Here is a 15,998-nt window from a genome sequence, read left to right as displayed (position 1 = left end):
ACGTCATTTCACCATGGCGATAATTTAAATGTCACGTTTCAGACGTTCAGCTTGGCCAAGAGGATGGTGCGATTTTGTGGATTGAAAATTCGCGTTTTCCAGCGTGTGGTCGAGCAGGCGATCATAATTTTAAATAGCCGCGTCGCGTGGTTGTGCATAATTATGACATTGTGCAACGCACTGGTTCATGCCTTCCTCTTTCAATACGGCCTAGCAAATCAACAGAGGGCGTGCTCATAGACATTAATTAACTCAAGACATTAATCAAGACACATGCACAATTCATAGTTTGAATATAAAAAAGTCCATTTTATTGGAAAAAAGTGTCGACACCAATAAACTATTGTAATTTCCAACAATCCCAAAAAGTCAGTGTCACTGTATGCACATTTCTGTCAAACATGAATTTCTAATAATCGACGTAACTACTGTCACATAGGCCTAAAGGAAAATGACGTCAAAATACTTCTTTGTTTGGGGGCATTGCTTCGTTAAAACAGATGGTGGGTACATCAGAGCTCGTGGCCAGGATGTATGAGCTTCCTACATATTTGAACATCGATGGGAAGCACTAGACGCAGTAAAGGAGCATCCAGGCCACGCCCCTGCCCTGCCCAATGGTCTCCTTTAAACAATCATAGCCGTTATAAAGCCAACGCGTGTACAGAATTTTGACACACAAGTGATGTACAGATACTGCATTTTATGCTTTCTCTGGATTCAACGTGGAATATTAAAACTGAATAACAGAAAAATAGTATTCGTATAAGAGAATCGGAAAGGATTTCAAAATCACCTACACTCCCATCAAACAACACCTGTTTACATTATATGAAAGGAAGTACCTTTTATTTTCACCTAAATTTTGGAAAATCACTCGTACAAAAATACCTAATAACACCACCCTTATTTGTAGACTTGATTTGTTTTGCACACTTGCTACTTTTATTTCTCGATATCAATGACTGTCCAGCAGCTTCCATGTGTACTTCGACATGGTCGCTGGTGCTGTTTTTTATCGTCACTGACTCTCTCTTACAACACATGTCTAAAACTCCGTCACTGCTGCATCGAACAGCACAAGAATTATTTGCACCGTATACGTCACATATCTCCCTCAATTCTTTGTGCTCCGCCATCTTGGAGGCATCGTGCCTCTTTGGGCTTAATGAGTGCAACACCTCTAGGTAATATACACACATTTAGACGTGCTGGTACATGCAGAATAATTATGTACATATATATGTAGTTGTGCAAAATGTCTGTTTCGGACACGACCTGATATCGAAGATGGTGGATTGAAAAGGCTGCTGGGAAATGTATAACATCAAAATAAACAAGGAATCGCGGAACAAAATCTTGCCTTCAAAGAGCATTGCTGTAACTACACGGTCCTCTTGTCACTAATTTGGTGTCAGCACAACTTAGTATATACATTCATCACAGTGCAAAGGAGCCATTCACATCACCCTCACCAGAAGCACCATGCCGTTCATTGTTTACACCATCTTCTCTCAGTAATGCCCAATCACCATCCCTTCTCGATAGTCTTCCCATCAACACCATTATAACTATCTCCAATATAGCCATCTCACCAATCACCACCAGAACCAACACAACAACCACCAACCTCCCTCTTCCTGCAGTACTGTTTCAGAATCCGTTATTTCTTCACTAAGCTTTCGAAGGTCTTCAAACGAGTCTCATTTTCAGTCGCCGCCATTGTGTTAACTGTTTTCCTTGACTTCATTTACACCGTATGTTTCACATAAAAGTTTTTACTTTTCTTTCCCTTTAATAGTAGGATCCATGGGTTGCATTTGCTTTACCCTGAACGGCAAAGCAAGCTCTGTCCCTTTGTACAAACTTTGGATAATTATTCACTGCACTGTTTCCCATTCACGAATTCTCATGAACAATTTTTATCAGTCGATGCTCTTATGAAATAACCACAACACAAACTCCCCACATAGACGTTTTCAAGTACTGCCGTTATTGGCGTTCACGCCATGGCCACATAATATCTTATTGATTCCCATTTTAAACGCTGGGCCAATTATTCTCAACAATTACCACTCTTTTTAGGCTCAACAAACAACAGATCATCAGCACTGATACCTTTCATTCCCTCGATCCTCGACTCGATGGTCATGCTATGATGTCAAGCCGTATTCTCAATGAGCATTCTGTACGGCTACAGCTAATCATTTAGAGAACTGCAGTGCGTAATCGCAAAAGTCGAAGTCGTAGCCACTTGCACCCTAAATCAAACCCTACAGCCTTACAGAGATGGCGATCCGTACGGAACTTGCGTGGACTGGGACTTTGGGTGCACAGGTCTGTGATTGTCATCAATATCGATGCTATCATCCGTAGGAGCGCCATATTCTCACAACCGCTATCTTCAATATCCTTCGTGCCATTCAGGCGATCCTCGCGGTATGCAGCCTGTTACAGTCTTCATCAATTATTTATCCACCAAAATAACAGCTTTACAGTTCTACCATTACTGTCGTAACCGGAAAGCAGCTGCATCACACTATAACACGTACTACCCAACAACCACCCTACCACTACATCTTTGCCCTGTCACCACTCCACTCTACAACAGCCGCTGCCATCATAACAAACTCAAAGAAAAACCCTCGGACATCATGAACGTCATGAATTCTCACCCGAACCACACTACATCAGGTAAAAAACACCATCGAAATAAAAAACCTACAAACACCATTCCACGATCATTGCACTTTACACCTAGCTATTTTTTCCCGAGCATGACCATGAGCAAAGACACGCGCCACATCACGAAATATCTTTGACTTCAATGTCGCACGTCACACACCGTCTTCCACATTTATCACTCATAGGGCTTTCTCAACAGAGACCAAAAAAAAAAAAAAAAAAAAAAAAAAAGAAATCACTTGCTTCCTTCGGCTTGCCTCAGAAATTTTCGCCATGGGTAGCTGGACTAATCTACGGAAGAGTATTGTTGCCAACGCGAAAAACATATTTTATCTCGTTTAACGACTTATTATCTCGTTTAAACGACATAGATATCTCCTTAAATGACATAGTTATTTCCTTTAAATGACATAGTTATCTCATTAAAACGGCACAGTTATCTCCTTTAAACGTCATAATTATCTCCTTTAAACGTCATAATTATCTCCTTTAAACGTTATAGTTATCTCCTTTAAACGACCTAGTATCTCTTTTAAACGTCATAGTTTTCTCCTTTAAACGACATAGTTATCTCCTTTAACTAAGTTTTTCGCATTGGCAGCAATACGCTTCCGTACTAATCTTAGTGAGTGACAACGCCAAAGCGTACAGGGAATACCAAGCAACAGAATCAAAACCCCAAAGAATTAACACGGGGCTAGAAGTCACCGAGAGAGAGAGAGAGAGAGAGAGGGGTGTCAGTAAGAATGCATGATGTGATTATTCAAGAAAGATATGCCCGTACCTATTCTCCCTCCGAACGCTAATCGGGGCCCTCCTGCCTTAATCAGGTTTGCTTCGACCCACACAAGTCTTTGATCCTGCGCTGGTCCTTTCTCTTCTTAAAATTATAATAGCCGTTTCAAATCTCCGTACGTATTATTAAGTAACGTTCATTTCCATGGCAAATCCAACAACAGTTTTGCGTCACCTATAGTGGTGTCTACTGCTTTGAATCCCAAGCATGAAGAAGTAGTGTCCACGTGCGAGGAGCTGTTTGCAGATGGTGCTGACCATGCGTAAAATTGCTAATTTTCAAGCGCTTTTAACTTTCACCAAACCACATGGAATGTGTACAAAATGTACACTCATCATACCCTAGTGAGGAGGAATAATGTATGTCTCCCCCAGGAAACATGAATCATAAGGTGAAGAGGTACGCGTCACAGACACCAGCTTGTTTGCTCACCTCACATTTTGATGGCCCTATGTGTCTTGGAAACGGATGCGATCTTCGTATACTCTCCCTTAATTAAGAAACCAATCTGTCATTGGTATCATCCCTGTCTGCTTGAATACATTCCAATTATGCACTCAGACAATTTTATTTTAAATCCAAAAGTTTAAACAAAGTTAACTGGGCACTATAAGAAACGAAAAGCTTTGTTCAACTCATAAAATCGTCCAATAATGCCCCTGGAGTTCCTCAGACTACACTACTCCCTTTATGAAATTACTGACAAGATACATTTTGTAGTTTTTTGTTCAGGTTTTGATTGTATAGGTTAATTCCCTTTGAGATAAACCTCATTAAATTGATTGGAAATGTGATATTTACAAAACCGTCCCTTATTCTAGTATTGCACCAAGTGACGTGGAATGATTTCGAAAGGAGCTACGCACGCGGTTGCTGAATATCTCGTTCGAATCAAAACTCGAAATCAGATCTTCCTCATGTCTCATCCCCTAGCAGTTCGCTCTTATGGAAACAAATCAGCGCGTTCCCCTTTGGAAGTTTGACAACCATCCTCCCACCTTCCCTGCGATTTTAATTAGGCCATCTTGAATAAAGGTCGGCCGTGGGGAATGGAGATATTAGAACGCAGCAATAACCATGCTGAAATCCCGCGCCACCAGGAGGTGATACATGGAAGTCGTGTGGCGTTCAGTCCCTGCGAACCACTCCAGATTGTCTCTCCACAATTCAGAACAGCTGTTGACGGCGGAGTCGACTGATAGCAAATCTCATGCGGGTTCCGAGCACTCATGTTCACATCCACTCTCCAGCTTCAAATTTCTCCCTCATCTCATCCATGCCTCTCTCCCCCTCGTCCAGAGTTCGAGACTCTTGAAATTGATACATGAAATGCGCTGCTCCCGCTGGGAACGAGTTCCGCGTGGAGTCTTGTGACATTCTTCATCTTTCCCCCTATCAAGCAATATGTCTAAACATAATTCCGACTTCACCGGTTCGGGTATGGGTGAGCGTCAACAGCAATCACCTTTCAGGGCCCGCGAGGAATATCTCCCGCATTTAAACTTTATCCTCTCCTATTTCTGACACATTTTTACCATCTGCTGACTCATTCTTCCGTTAAAGCACATTAACGAATCAAAACAATAATTGGAAAAGGGGGAGAAGGGAGCAATATTGACAACCAAAAACCTGCAAAGAAAGACCCAGGCTCTCAATTTAAAATAACTTATACTCCTTGGAGTCTGCTTACCCTATGGGCAGTGATGGGCAAATTTGGAGAAGATAGCCGCCTGAACTCCGACTCCAAATTGTAAGAGGTGGTTCAACTCAGAAGACAGGATGAAAACATGTTTCGAATCAAAGCGACGCAAACAGGGAAAGTGAGTAGACTGCATGTACTCATGCCAATGTGCATGAAAAGCAAGGAGACCGCATTTACTGCCGACCTTTCCAACGATGGCAATATGAGAACTTGTTTTCAGTCGCTAACAACGAATAAAAAGGATCTTCATATCTATCGTTGCGTAACAAAAAAAGGCCTTTGAGATTTGAGGCAACACACAGTTGCGCAAACAGTAACAACAAAAGCGCTCATCTCTACTCTTAAAAATGTCTCTTTATTTTCGTGTCATCCATTCCCCACGTCTCTCTTCTTACTCCATGTTTTGTTTCTGTCCATCACGTTTTCACCCTCTGAACATCTCAAGAGTTGTTTGCTCTGAACACACAAAGAAGCCCACATCCCCTCAACTACGTGTTCAAAACAAAATCGCGATGAAAAAATCTGTCTTTACTATAAAATGATACATGCAACAACTCCCATGACAGAACGTTCCTTAATACTGGACCAGTCAGATATTATTTTTTCTACTTTAAAGCAAGTAAACTTCGTAGATTTATGATAAGCACTGGACAAAAACATGTAGTAAGCTAAGAATCGATATTTACATTGAAAGATTCAGATATTCTCTTGGCATCAGAAAATGATTAAAAATTTTAACTTCTTTTTGCTTCTGTTTACGTATGCGTTGTTCCATTTGAAAGTGGTAATGAAGATGATTGCTTTTCCAGAGCTTCCTTTTTTGTTTTGAAATTTTACCCAGCATCCAGAACAAGGCTGAATGTTTCTTCAAGGTGAAGACTTTGTTTTCGCGCACTTACAAAGTTAATCCTCAAATCTTCTCTCGTCACGTCTGCATGGGTTAAGTTAGGCTCACAACCGCGTGCTACGTCATCCTGCATCTTCTCATGACGCTTAGGCAGAAGGACGTGAAACTTGATCGCCAAGGGATAATCCACCATCTCCGGAGTGTGGACAGCCGTGGCTCTTCCTTCGAACGAATGGTTATCAAGCAACCGCATTTTCATTGACAGATCAGTGCAAGATATCCTCCGCACAATGTCATCATCTAAAGAGATTGATGTTCTAGTTGAAAATCCGCGTCGCCGTCTCCAGAGATAATGCCATTTTGCCAAGGAATAACCGTGGTTTATCCTCGCTTTATCGAAAAAGGAATAGTTGCTAAATATATGTAATTTCACACGGCAATCCGATGGCATTTTGGGCAAAACAAAAAGTCACTTCGATGGCAGGGTATAACTTGTAAGATGCATTGCTTCTCTCCTCAGTGACGATCAACCGGTTCAATTTTTAATTGACCGTATTATTTTCAGTCTCAAGACTTGGAGTTGTTCCCGTCCATTCTTAATTTGTTTTGAAAACTCTTATCAGCAATTCCTTTAATCAAGAAATATTACTGTGTAGAGATAACACTGATACCGCTAACTGCCATCTATATTACCAATACACTAATCCGGAGGAAATGTTGTGTTATTTTCCACATTTCTGATTCGGCAGAGATTAACATTTGTTTTGAGTTTCTTCACAATTATCCAGAAAATATTCACACGGTTTTTAAGTGAGCCAAAAAACGACAAATCATTCATCAAATCGAAATCTGCCAGTGGCGGAGAGAAGGAAAAAAAGAGGCAATGTAATGTTGACGAGTGTGAAGACGATAAGAAGGGCCCGGTCCACCACAGCGGCCGCGTCCCGCCACTCACGGGCAAAATCCTCGTCGGTGTCTTTGGTCCTTTTCCGATCGGTCAGGTAGTCCACGCAGCGAGCCAGCTCACTGACCTCCCGTTCAAGCCGCACAGTGACCCGGCTGGGCTTGTGGTCGCTGCCCAGTTCGATCATCTCTACAGTGCCCTCCAGGGTCATCTCCTCGCTGCCGTTCGTGAAATCGTCGCTCAGGTTTTCCTTGACCGAGGTGGCGCTGTCGTTACCCAGGTACTTGGGGAAGCAGCGGACTTTGGTGAGTAGCCCGTTGTCCTGGCCGTGGTACTTGCGCTTGTTGAGGTGGCGAGTGTAGTACTTGTCCTTTACCTTGTTCTTGGTGAGGTGGGAGCGGTACTTGCACTTACCAACAGCCCTGGCCAGCCAGCCGAAGATGAGCTGGCGGAGAAAAGGCGGCATGGGTACGCTGTTTTGCTCCTTGTGGTAAAGATGAAGCACCCAAACTGACATAAGGACGGACATACCAACCACAGCAATCATGACAACGAAGTATTTCCCTGACAAGTAGAAGAAAAATAGTGTAGTTGTTAGCGAATGAAAGTAATACACGTCTTAAAGGCTGCACGGATATGGCAATAGTGTCTGCTTGTCTGTCGCAGAATGACGCATACCAACGTTATACCTTTCAGTACAAGAAATGATCGGATAAGTTTGAAAGCCTTCAGCTATGGGCCTCGAGCTGGACCAAGAGAGGGCGCTATTTCCTCAGCAGCGGCGGCCCCTTTGGTACTAACTGCGCATCGCTGGTTCACGAACGACTGGGAAACACAAGCGTTGCGTTGCAGTCGCACCGCTACCAACAAAATGAACACTCCCGACAAATACGGTTCTTTTCAACCAATGAGGGGTGCTTCTGCTCAAGGCGGATTGAACTTTTACAATTATCATGGTAGAAGATTAGAGGCAAATTTATCCAAAAGTATGCTCCATTTCATATTCATCTTCTGCACTTTAAAGCTTCATCTAAATAAATGAATGATGTCAACACTTAGTCCCCATACTTTCAGGGACAAAAATGATCAAATCCATTGGAAAAAAGTTTTTCCACAGTTTCACATAAACAGTTTGCAGCCCTTATACTAGGTAGTATGATAAAGCATGCCTTGCGCCAGCGCCATACTCCAGAAACTCAAGTTCGGCTGAATATTCATAGCGTAAACAATAGAAAAAATGCCAGCGAGCGCGAAAACACCTGTTGGACATGTTGTTACAACGCGCATTGTTTCTGAATTGTTTAGCAAACTGTGTGCATGATACACGCAATGAATCAGCACAACGAGGGCAACACGACGAACATATAACTGGCCCACTAGAATTAAGTGCGAGCGTTTTTTTTGGGACCCACTTTCTGCTGCCTTTGTATTGCTTCCACTGGATCGGAACATTATATTATCCACTCCCTGAGGTCATATTATCACTTCAACGATGAGGCTTGAAGGTAAGAAAATCCTTTTCGAAACTGGAGATGGTATTTTTGCCGAAGCAAAGGGAAGTTACATTAAGCCTCATCGAAGGCGTTGCAGGTTTTTTTTCGGCAGCCATTAAGTGCAGGCTGGAGACGAGTGCGAAAACATGCCCTGAGCTAGTTGTGAAGTCTTGCTAAACGCGATCAATAATATCTAGACATGTCCGTCGCTTGCAGTGCCGGCAGAGTTCGATGTGTTGCATGTAGCTCTGGATTATATGAAATGAGATTTGTATCAGTTGTATATAAGAAGGGCCAGTATTAGGTATATTATTCACGGTCCACTTCACTAGTCATTAAAAGCTATCGCTTCCCCTTTCGAGAGAATTACCAAATTCAAATACATGAACAGTTTGCTCATAAAAAAACTCGGCTTGGCACAATGGATATAGTGACTAAACGGACTGCATTACACGCAGGCTTCTTGTTTACTTCAGACGAAAAAAGATCTCCCCTGGCAAAATATATTAGAAAAAGAAAGACCCACAAAATGGAAACTCCCGGAATGTATCATGCTTCGTCCCTGTTGTAACATAAACAAATTCATCTTGTGAGTCTAGACAACCTAGCGTTGATGCAGGATATTGGCTTTTATTATAGCGTGTCTCTTAAGAATAAATAAAACCAATGGGCTTGAAAGACAAGCAGCGAGAGTAACCACAGAATACTGAAAGTTACTATAATTTCTCAGGCGCAAAATTTCATTTGGTTTCTGTGGTTAGCGGTATAAATGTGAACGACGTGTATTTGATTTTCGTTGAAGTGAATTGACCACTTGTATTGCATTAATTATTTTGTGTTAGTAAAGGCTTGTTGGTCTAGTGGCATGATTCTCGCTTTGGGTGTGAGAGGTCCCGGGTTCAATTCCCGGACAGGCCCCGTCCATTTTTTAATTCCTTAAAATAAAAATTAATGAAAGCCTTTTAAAAAATTATTAAAGACCATCTTTGATTTCCTAATGCGAGAGGGTTGTCCGAATTGAGTAAAATCTTAGGTTAGGATCAATCTGTCAGTGTTTTATAAACGAATAACTATAGATATAACTCAATGATATATAAAGACAAATTCATGATACTCATTTTCAAAGGCTATTAAATCATTTCCTGGGAAGGGTACCAGTGCTTCCTTTCCTGATTGTCAGGTCTACGTTTATGAAAACGGCGAGCGTGTATTCAATTCGGAAAACCTGTGCTCCTCTTCCCTTTGTAAATTTTGCCTGATGTTTACAAAACGTACTGAGTTCAACTTTTAAAAGAAGACAAAATTGAACGACAACCGTATAACAAGTTCAATCACTTGTAATGCTCTGAAATCCTTGATATTTTTGTCTCAAAGCTACAAATATTAGAATGGAAATTTTTCCTTGTTGGAACCTACTGCTGGCCGTACCAGCCGACCGCAAATATTAAATTTTGTCGCACGGAAATCGAGTGAAATGGTGCGAGTTATTAAAACGGTAAGACAATAACTGCTCCTTTCCATGCGGCACTGGGGCCTCCTCGCTGGGAGAGACAAAACTAATATTCAGCCACACACAGCAGTTATAAAGCAGTTGACTGAATCCTGCGTAAATTAACTCTTGTCACTTCTTAGAAACATTAAAAATACATAATTATTATTTACAAACGTGAAAGAAATCCCCTCGATTTAGTTGAGTCTTATCAGATTTGATCGTGGAATAAAAAAGGAAAAAAAAGAATTACAAGTATATACACCCGTTCTTGGAAAACTGAAAGTGTAGAGATAATGTAATGTTAGGAACTCATCCGTGGTTGCGTAAGTGATTCATTAATAAGTCTCCTCCTCTTTTTGGAGAAAATGACATTGAGTTAGTCAATTTAACATTGAAATGCCAGTATGAAGATATAGTCATTCGGTGAGAAATGTTAATGCATCTCAATCAAATAACCCTCGTGGATTAAGCCTACAAAATGATACACAAAAGTCGGTGTTATGCTGAGTGTCTTATTAGATTTGTCTCCTGGTTGCTATAGGAACGAATGTTTCTGGTCTTCAAGCAATTGTTGTGGTATTTGTCGTGATGAGTAATTGCATTTCAAGCAAACAATACATTAGAATGCAGAAAAAAGGCAAACAAAACGAAAGGAAAGAACCACGCTATCCAACTTCCCCACTGATTATAATTGAATGGACAGCGGATGTAAACAAATGGACAAAATTTCTTGGCATGCTGCAGACAGGGCAGTCTTTTCTTGTTGGTCGTTTGATATTTTGCAGATTTTTCCCTTTAAGTGTAATAAACTACATTTGAACACTTTCCGTATACCGAAATTTCCCTTTCAAAGGGAATGTTTTTCTGATTATTGATGTGCATCTGTAGCATAACTTAATGGATGAAACATAAAAGACGAGTAAAAAAGAAACCTGTCGTGTTACCTTGTCATATTAAATGATCATTATAATTTACCTTTGTACACTTGATAATCCTCAAATCCTCTGCATAATAATGTATAGTTTAGGCCTATTCTTTATCGAGACTCAAATCACAGCCTATTTTTCAGTTTTGACCTTCTATTCAACTAATTATATTATGCAGCCAGTGCCCTCAGGGACCATCGACTCCAAAGCACTGGAGGTCGTTTGCAGAGAAAAATAATGAATTTTGAAATAGAAGGATCACCCCTCCTCTCGAGCCCGATCTTGGTTTTGGGGGATGAAAACACAAGCTGCTACAATTCCCTATGGTGTGGTTGCGAAAAGCCGCCAACATTGCTTGCAGTACCGGTAGGCGTCATTTAGGTCAAGCAGTTATTGGATTGGTGTTGGTAATGCCACGAGCTTTGTCGTTAGTAGAGTACTAGATATACGTGATACAGTTGGAACTTTTTCTATAGTGACAGTGATTGAAATCGCAACTTAACCCATCAAAATTATTATTTGCCGTAAAGCGGCTCCGCCAAGTTAGAACGGGGGTCAAGCGCCCTCCAGCGTTTGTGTTCTTACAAATCGCTTCTGATGGTGTTATATAACACGCGATGGAAGCACTGCTGACAAGCAACATCTTAGTTGTCCGTAGCAAAATAAGCTTGTGGAAGTTGCAAGTTTCTTTATACTTGTGCCATTGTCCACCCGTGTAATCCTGCGCAACGAGGTGCTCAAATGGCCACTTTAAATTTTGCCCACTATTACGTTAAAATTGTTACTAAACACTGTCCGGCGTAATGCTACCAAGTATTAAATTACATGGAGAGGCAATTCTGCTTGTTTGTGGCTTTTACATTTTGTGGCGTTAACCCATTCCTAAATTGCGGTACATTTCGATTATCCCTTACGGAACCATTTGTCATTGTGCGTTATAGCAGGTGAACTGGTCTCGTGAGAAATTATAAATCGGGTACATAATGCAAAAAACGTCACTCTTCTGATTTTAAACGCTCATTCCCTTTGTATTAAGACGTCACCGTCTGACTCTAATAGCAGTAAATTTCCCTCCTTGCTGAAGGAAAAGTTTTATGCACACAAGTTCCACTTATCCGGAGCATGAAGGTTTCAGGATCATTATGTTAACAGGAGTGAACTCACCAATGATAGGAAATGTTCCATCCGAGGCTGGTGGTATGGTGGTAATAACCAACTCATTGAAGACAATCAGCGACAGCATAGTGGTGATGGAAAGGTTCATCTTCTCGCCTGATTCCGGGGGTAGGTAGAAGACAAAGATGGACAGGATGGAGATGAGGACGTAGGGTAGGATGATATTGGCCACGTAGAACTCGGGCTTGCGTTCAATGACCAAGGTGTACTCCACATCGGGGAACTTGTGCTTGCAACAGGAGTACTTGATCTTGTGGCTGGCCACCGTCATGTCCAGCAGGTCCCACTCACCGTTAGGCTGGTAGTTGGCCAGCTCCGGCTCAGGCCGGGAGAGTACAATGTCCACGCCCGTCTCGTCAAAGGACCACGAGCCGAATTTCAGCGGGCACCTCTGGGTGTCGAAGGGATAATAGGTCAGGTCCACCTTGCAGTAGCTGATGAAGATGTAAGGGGTGTTAAAGTGCACGTCCCCGTTTGAATGGACGACACACGAAAGACCAAGGTCCCCACTAAGTGGGTTCTGATCTACACTGTAATGTCAGTAGAGTGAAAAAAAAGGTTGAAATCAGTAAAGTGAAGGAACCATTTTCAATGTGCATATTACGTGGATTAACGTGTTAAATGAGGCGCAGTGTTATCTACGGGTCGTTTCCAGGGAAATATGTTAAAACGTATTAATAACATACGGAACAAAATTAACATAATTTACTTTGACAGTTTCTGCTTTAACTGGTTTCTCTAGTTATATTGCGAATTCATATAAGTATGATCTTTAACAGAGACTAACTTTGTAAATTTCCTGTATTTTATCAACATCCTTAGCACAAACTTCTTTGGATAAACTGTCAGCATTAATGATTCACATCTGTGAAAGTTGTAACTATCAGAGTTTCAGAGAGTCATTAAATTTGGGACGGGTCATTTTAACTTAGCAACTCAGTCGAGTCGAGTCATTTACCCATCGGGACTAGAGTCGAGTCGACTCGAGTCGAATCGCCAAACAAAGCCTACAACTCTGATAGCTGTGCAATAAACGAGTAAATACACAATGGCATTCATAAGCGGGGAGATTTGACATACGTTTCTAGTCAAAAATAATGAAGAGCGATGCATGCCCAAGTGACTAGGCAGAAGAGTAAAATCTTTGATAGTGCAACGCCATATGAGCGAGTAAACCCGATCATCATTGTGGGATCAATCCGGGGGACATTTAATGAAATTCTCAATATCAGTTACAGTGTTTTGGTGTCGCGTTTCTGATTCAATTTCATTTCATGCTCGAATGAAAAGCCAAGGTGAAGAGTCGGGTCTCAAGATAATTCGTCTTTGACTTTTTTGTCCAGCCCTTGGCTTTTAAGAAAATGACTTTCGGAATTGGGTTAGAGCATCCTGCTTGTTATTCTAATTCCCCTGAGAAAAGCAAACAATATTTGTCAATAAGTATGATCACAACATCCTCAAGTCTTTCGCATAAAAAAAAAATTAATGTAGTCCGCAATGAAAGGTCAAGTGATCATTTTGCATTGGCTTTTAAGACAATTGAGTTGAACACAAGTTATGCGAACGAAACTAAACGTGTGAACATTTTACACGCATGAAAACCATCTTAAAGTCGCTCTTCATTAATGATACGTCCAATAAGTTTTCTTTGCACTGGTCTTCGAAGAGAGGCTCCACTGGCAAAGCCGTGGTCGCTAGAATGGGCCCCTACGTATTGCAAATGCAAACTCGTCTTTTCCTCTTATATTACATTTCTGTCATGAAGAATCTATCCTCTTCATTATTTCACGCTTTGAAAGTGTCTGTCATATAACTAAAGCTCAAACCATGTATAACTGAATAAAACATTATACGATTTCGTGCTTTCCCCTTTGAAAGTTCATCCAGGCAAACATCGAAATCTCTCTCCCCAATCTGCTTCTTATTATTTTATGTGCTTGTTCAATCACTGAAAATTGATTGGGTGTGACGCACTGACTATAAGCATGTCTTTTGTTGTACCAAAAACACGTTTTGTGTGTGCGTATGGAACATCTCAACAGAAGGAAGAAATTTATTTTTTCTCCTTTCAACTTCATGCAGTATGGGTCGTTAACATATCACCTTGCATTATAGCGTGCACTGTGGTAGAGCTATGTTCCAGTACAAATCTTGAAGAATATACTATTCGCGTTGAAAACGCCAATAAAAGATCCCTTTACTACAGTGAAATGGCTCGATTAAGTTATAAATTTACAGAGAAAAATACGCTTTGGTGTATGTGATGTACTTAATCATACTGGCATTTCAAATTTGTGTGTCCTGGTGTATTCGACGTTTTTTATCGATAGTCTAGTGGAATCCTTTCTAAAGATGAACAAAGAAATTGATCGGAGAGGGATTTGAACCTGCGACCTCCTCTTTGGCATTTTAAGGGCGGGGAACAGGTAGTCCCCTCGCACGTTTCTCGGTGTTTGAAATAGGTTTAAAAAGAAAATCCTCCTAAGAGACAACTTTTTTGGTAACATTCTGTGTCGTAATTAAACGTCTCTCAGTGACATCCTCACGTCAAAGTTTTCAGAGTCTTCTCCGCAGAATGCCACTGGGAGAGGGGTCAAAATCCTTCCTCCTTTTCTCCGTTACCGTCAGCCAATTATAAAAAGCTCCACCGCCATAAGGATTTGCCGAGGCGGGCCGATTTCAAACACCGAGATGCGTGCGAGGGGACTGCCCGTTCCCCGCCCTTTTAAAATGTCAAGCGAGCTTGCACACCGTACCGGGGGAGCCCTTTCCGGCCAATTGCAGTAATTGTGTCTCGCGCGTACCCAATCATGATAAATTGGCGTGATTAAAATGGAGATTGCAACCTGCCAAAGTGCATCTTTTGTATATTGCGGCAGTGGGCCTGGTGCTGACACGTTGTCAAGCCCTTGGCGCCCTCGCAAATGGGAACTACCCATTCCAACGAATTGGGGGGGGGGCACCATCTCCTTGCGAAGATTGAAATTAAATTATTAACGAGTTTTTTATTCATTGTGTTTGTTTTACAGAAAGGGTCACTCCCTTGATGTACCCGACAAACTGAAGCACAAAACAAAAGTAATGATTAACAAATGATCAGCATAACATGCCGGTACATATGTACTCTCCCGACTGTTACAATTGGACACATATGACAGGCCTGCCCCCCCCCTCCCCTGGACAAAATCCTGAATCTGCCCCTGCATGCAGCCTGCTGAGTTTAACCTGGTGTTAAATTGGCCATTTTGCTCTGACCTACTTTCGGTGTATCGATCCCAACCAGGCTAATCGCCAGGTATTATTGACAGCTCCTTCGTGCAAACTGTCGGTGGCCCATTAGTCACAACTGCACTGCTTTAATCACAGTCTCCGCACGCAGGGCCGATCACTTCCCTCCCTTAAACACACTCTTTCCGCAGAGGACTTCTTTGTTCTGAATTCTTCGGAGGAGGGAAAGGAATCATACGGTTATCAGTGGCCTGTCAGATTGCATCGAAGTGGCAGCCTACGCCTCAGGTTGCTGTCAAAACTAGAGAGGAACCGGCACAATTCAGCAGTGCCTCGGTATATGCGACACTCAAGAGCGAAATTGTCGTTACCGTCTCAGTGCCACACAAAACACTTGCAGGTAAATAAACTGCCCGTCACCTTTTGAGAAAAAAGCTGACTCACAAGTTAGCAAACGCGCTTGTCAAATTAGGAGAGAGTTTCGACGAAATTGTCCCATGATGATGATGCCCGACCAGAATGTCTTATTAATTTCATATAATTACTAATTTGGAATTTAAAAGTCATGCTTCATGGGACAATACAATTCCACATTCGGCATCAACAAATCAGCTGCAACATCTTGGCGAGTTGAGCAATCCTATAACTCTTTTCATTTCTCCAGCTTTCCCGAGGCGACGTTCACTCGCACACTTGACCCCAGCACTTTTACCGCCCCATGTAAAGTTGGCAGACAGCAGATTCCCGCT

At 41.7% G+C, this 15,998-nt stretch overlaps 1 protein-coding gene and 1 non-coding gene across 2 annotated transcripts in view; one reads left to right on the top strand and one right to left on the bottom strand.

The window, feature by feature from the left end:
- Window positions 1–302: 302 nt before the first annotated feature.
- Window positions 303–15,998, bottom strand: part of LOC110991066 (neuronal acetylcholine receptor subunit alpha-7-like) — a 61,484-nt gene continuing 45,788 nt past the window's right edge. The window contains exons 5-6 of the mRNA XM_022256183.2: window positions 12,010–12,551; window positions 303–7,498 (exon numbers count right to left, since the gene is read on the bottom strand). Coding sequence (XP_022111875.1) covers window positions 6,861–7,498; window positions 12,010–12,551 — 1,180 coding nt within the window. The 3' untranslated portion in view covers window positions 303–6,860. The remainder of the gene's footprint in view (window positions 7,499–12,009; window positions 12,552–15,998) is intronic.
- Window positions 9,274–9,345, top strand: Trnap-ugg (transfer RNA proline (anticodon UGG)). The gene has a single exon. It is a non-coding gene; the product is annotated as a tRNA-Pro (tRNA).

Source organism: Acanthaster planci, linkage group LG19 (assembly GCF_054643075.1).
Source record: "Acanthaster planci isolate LZ-2023a linkage group LG19, COTS_SCS, whole genome shotgun sequence".
NCBI lineage: Eukaryota > Metazoa > Echinodermata > Asteroidea > Valvatida > Acanthasteridae > Acanthaster > Acanthaster planci.
Note: the sequence above shows the minus strand (reverse complement) of the source record. Positions and strands in the feature narration are given on the sequence as shown.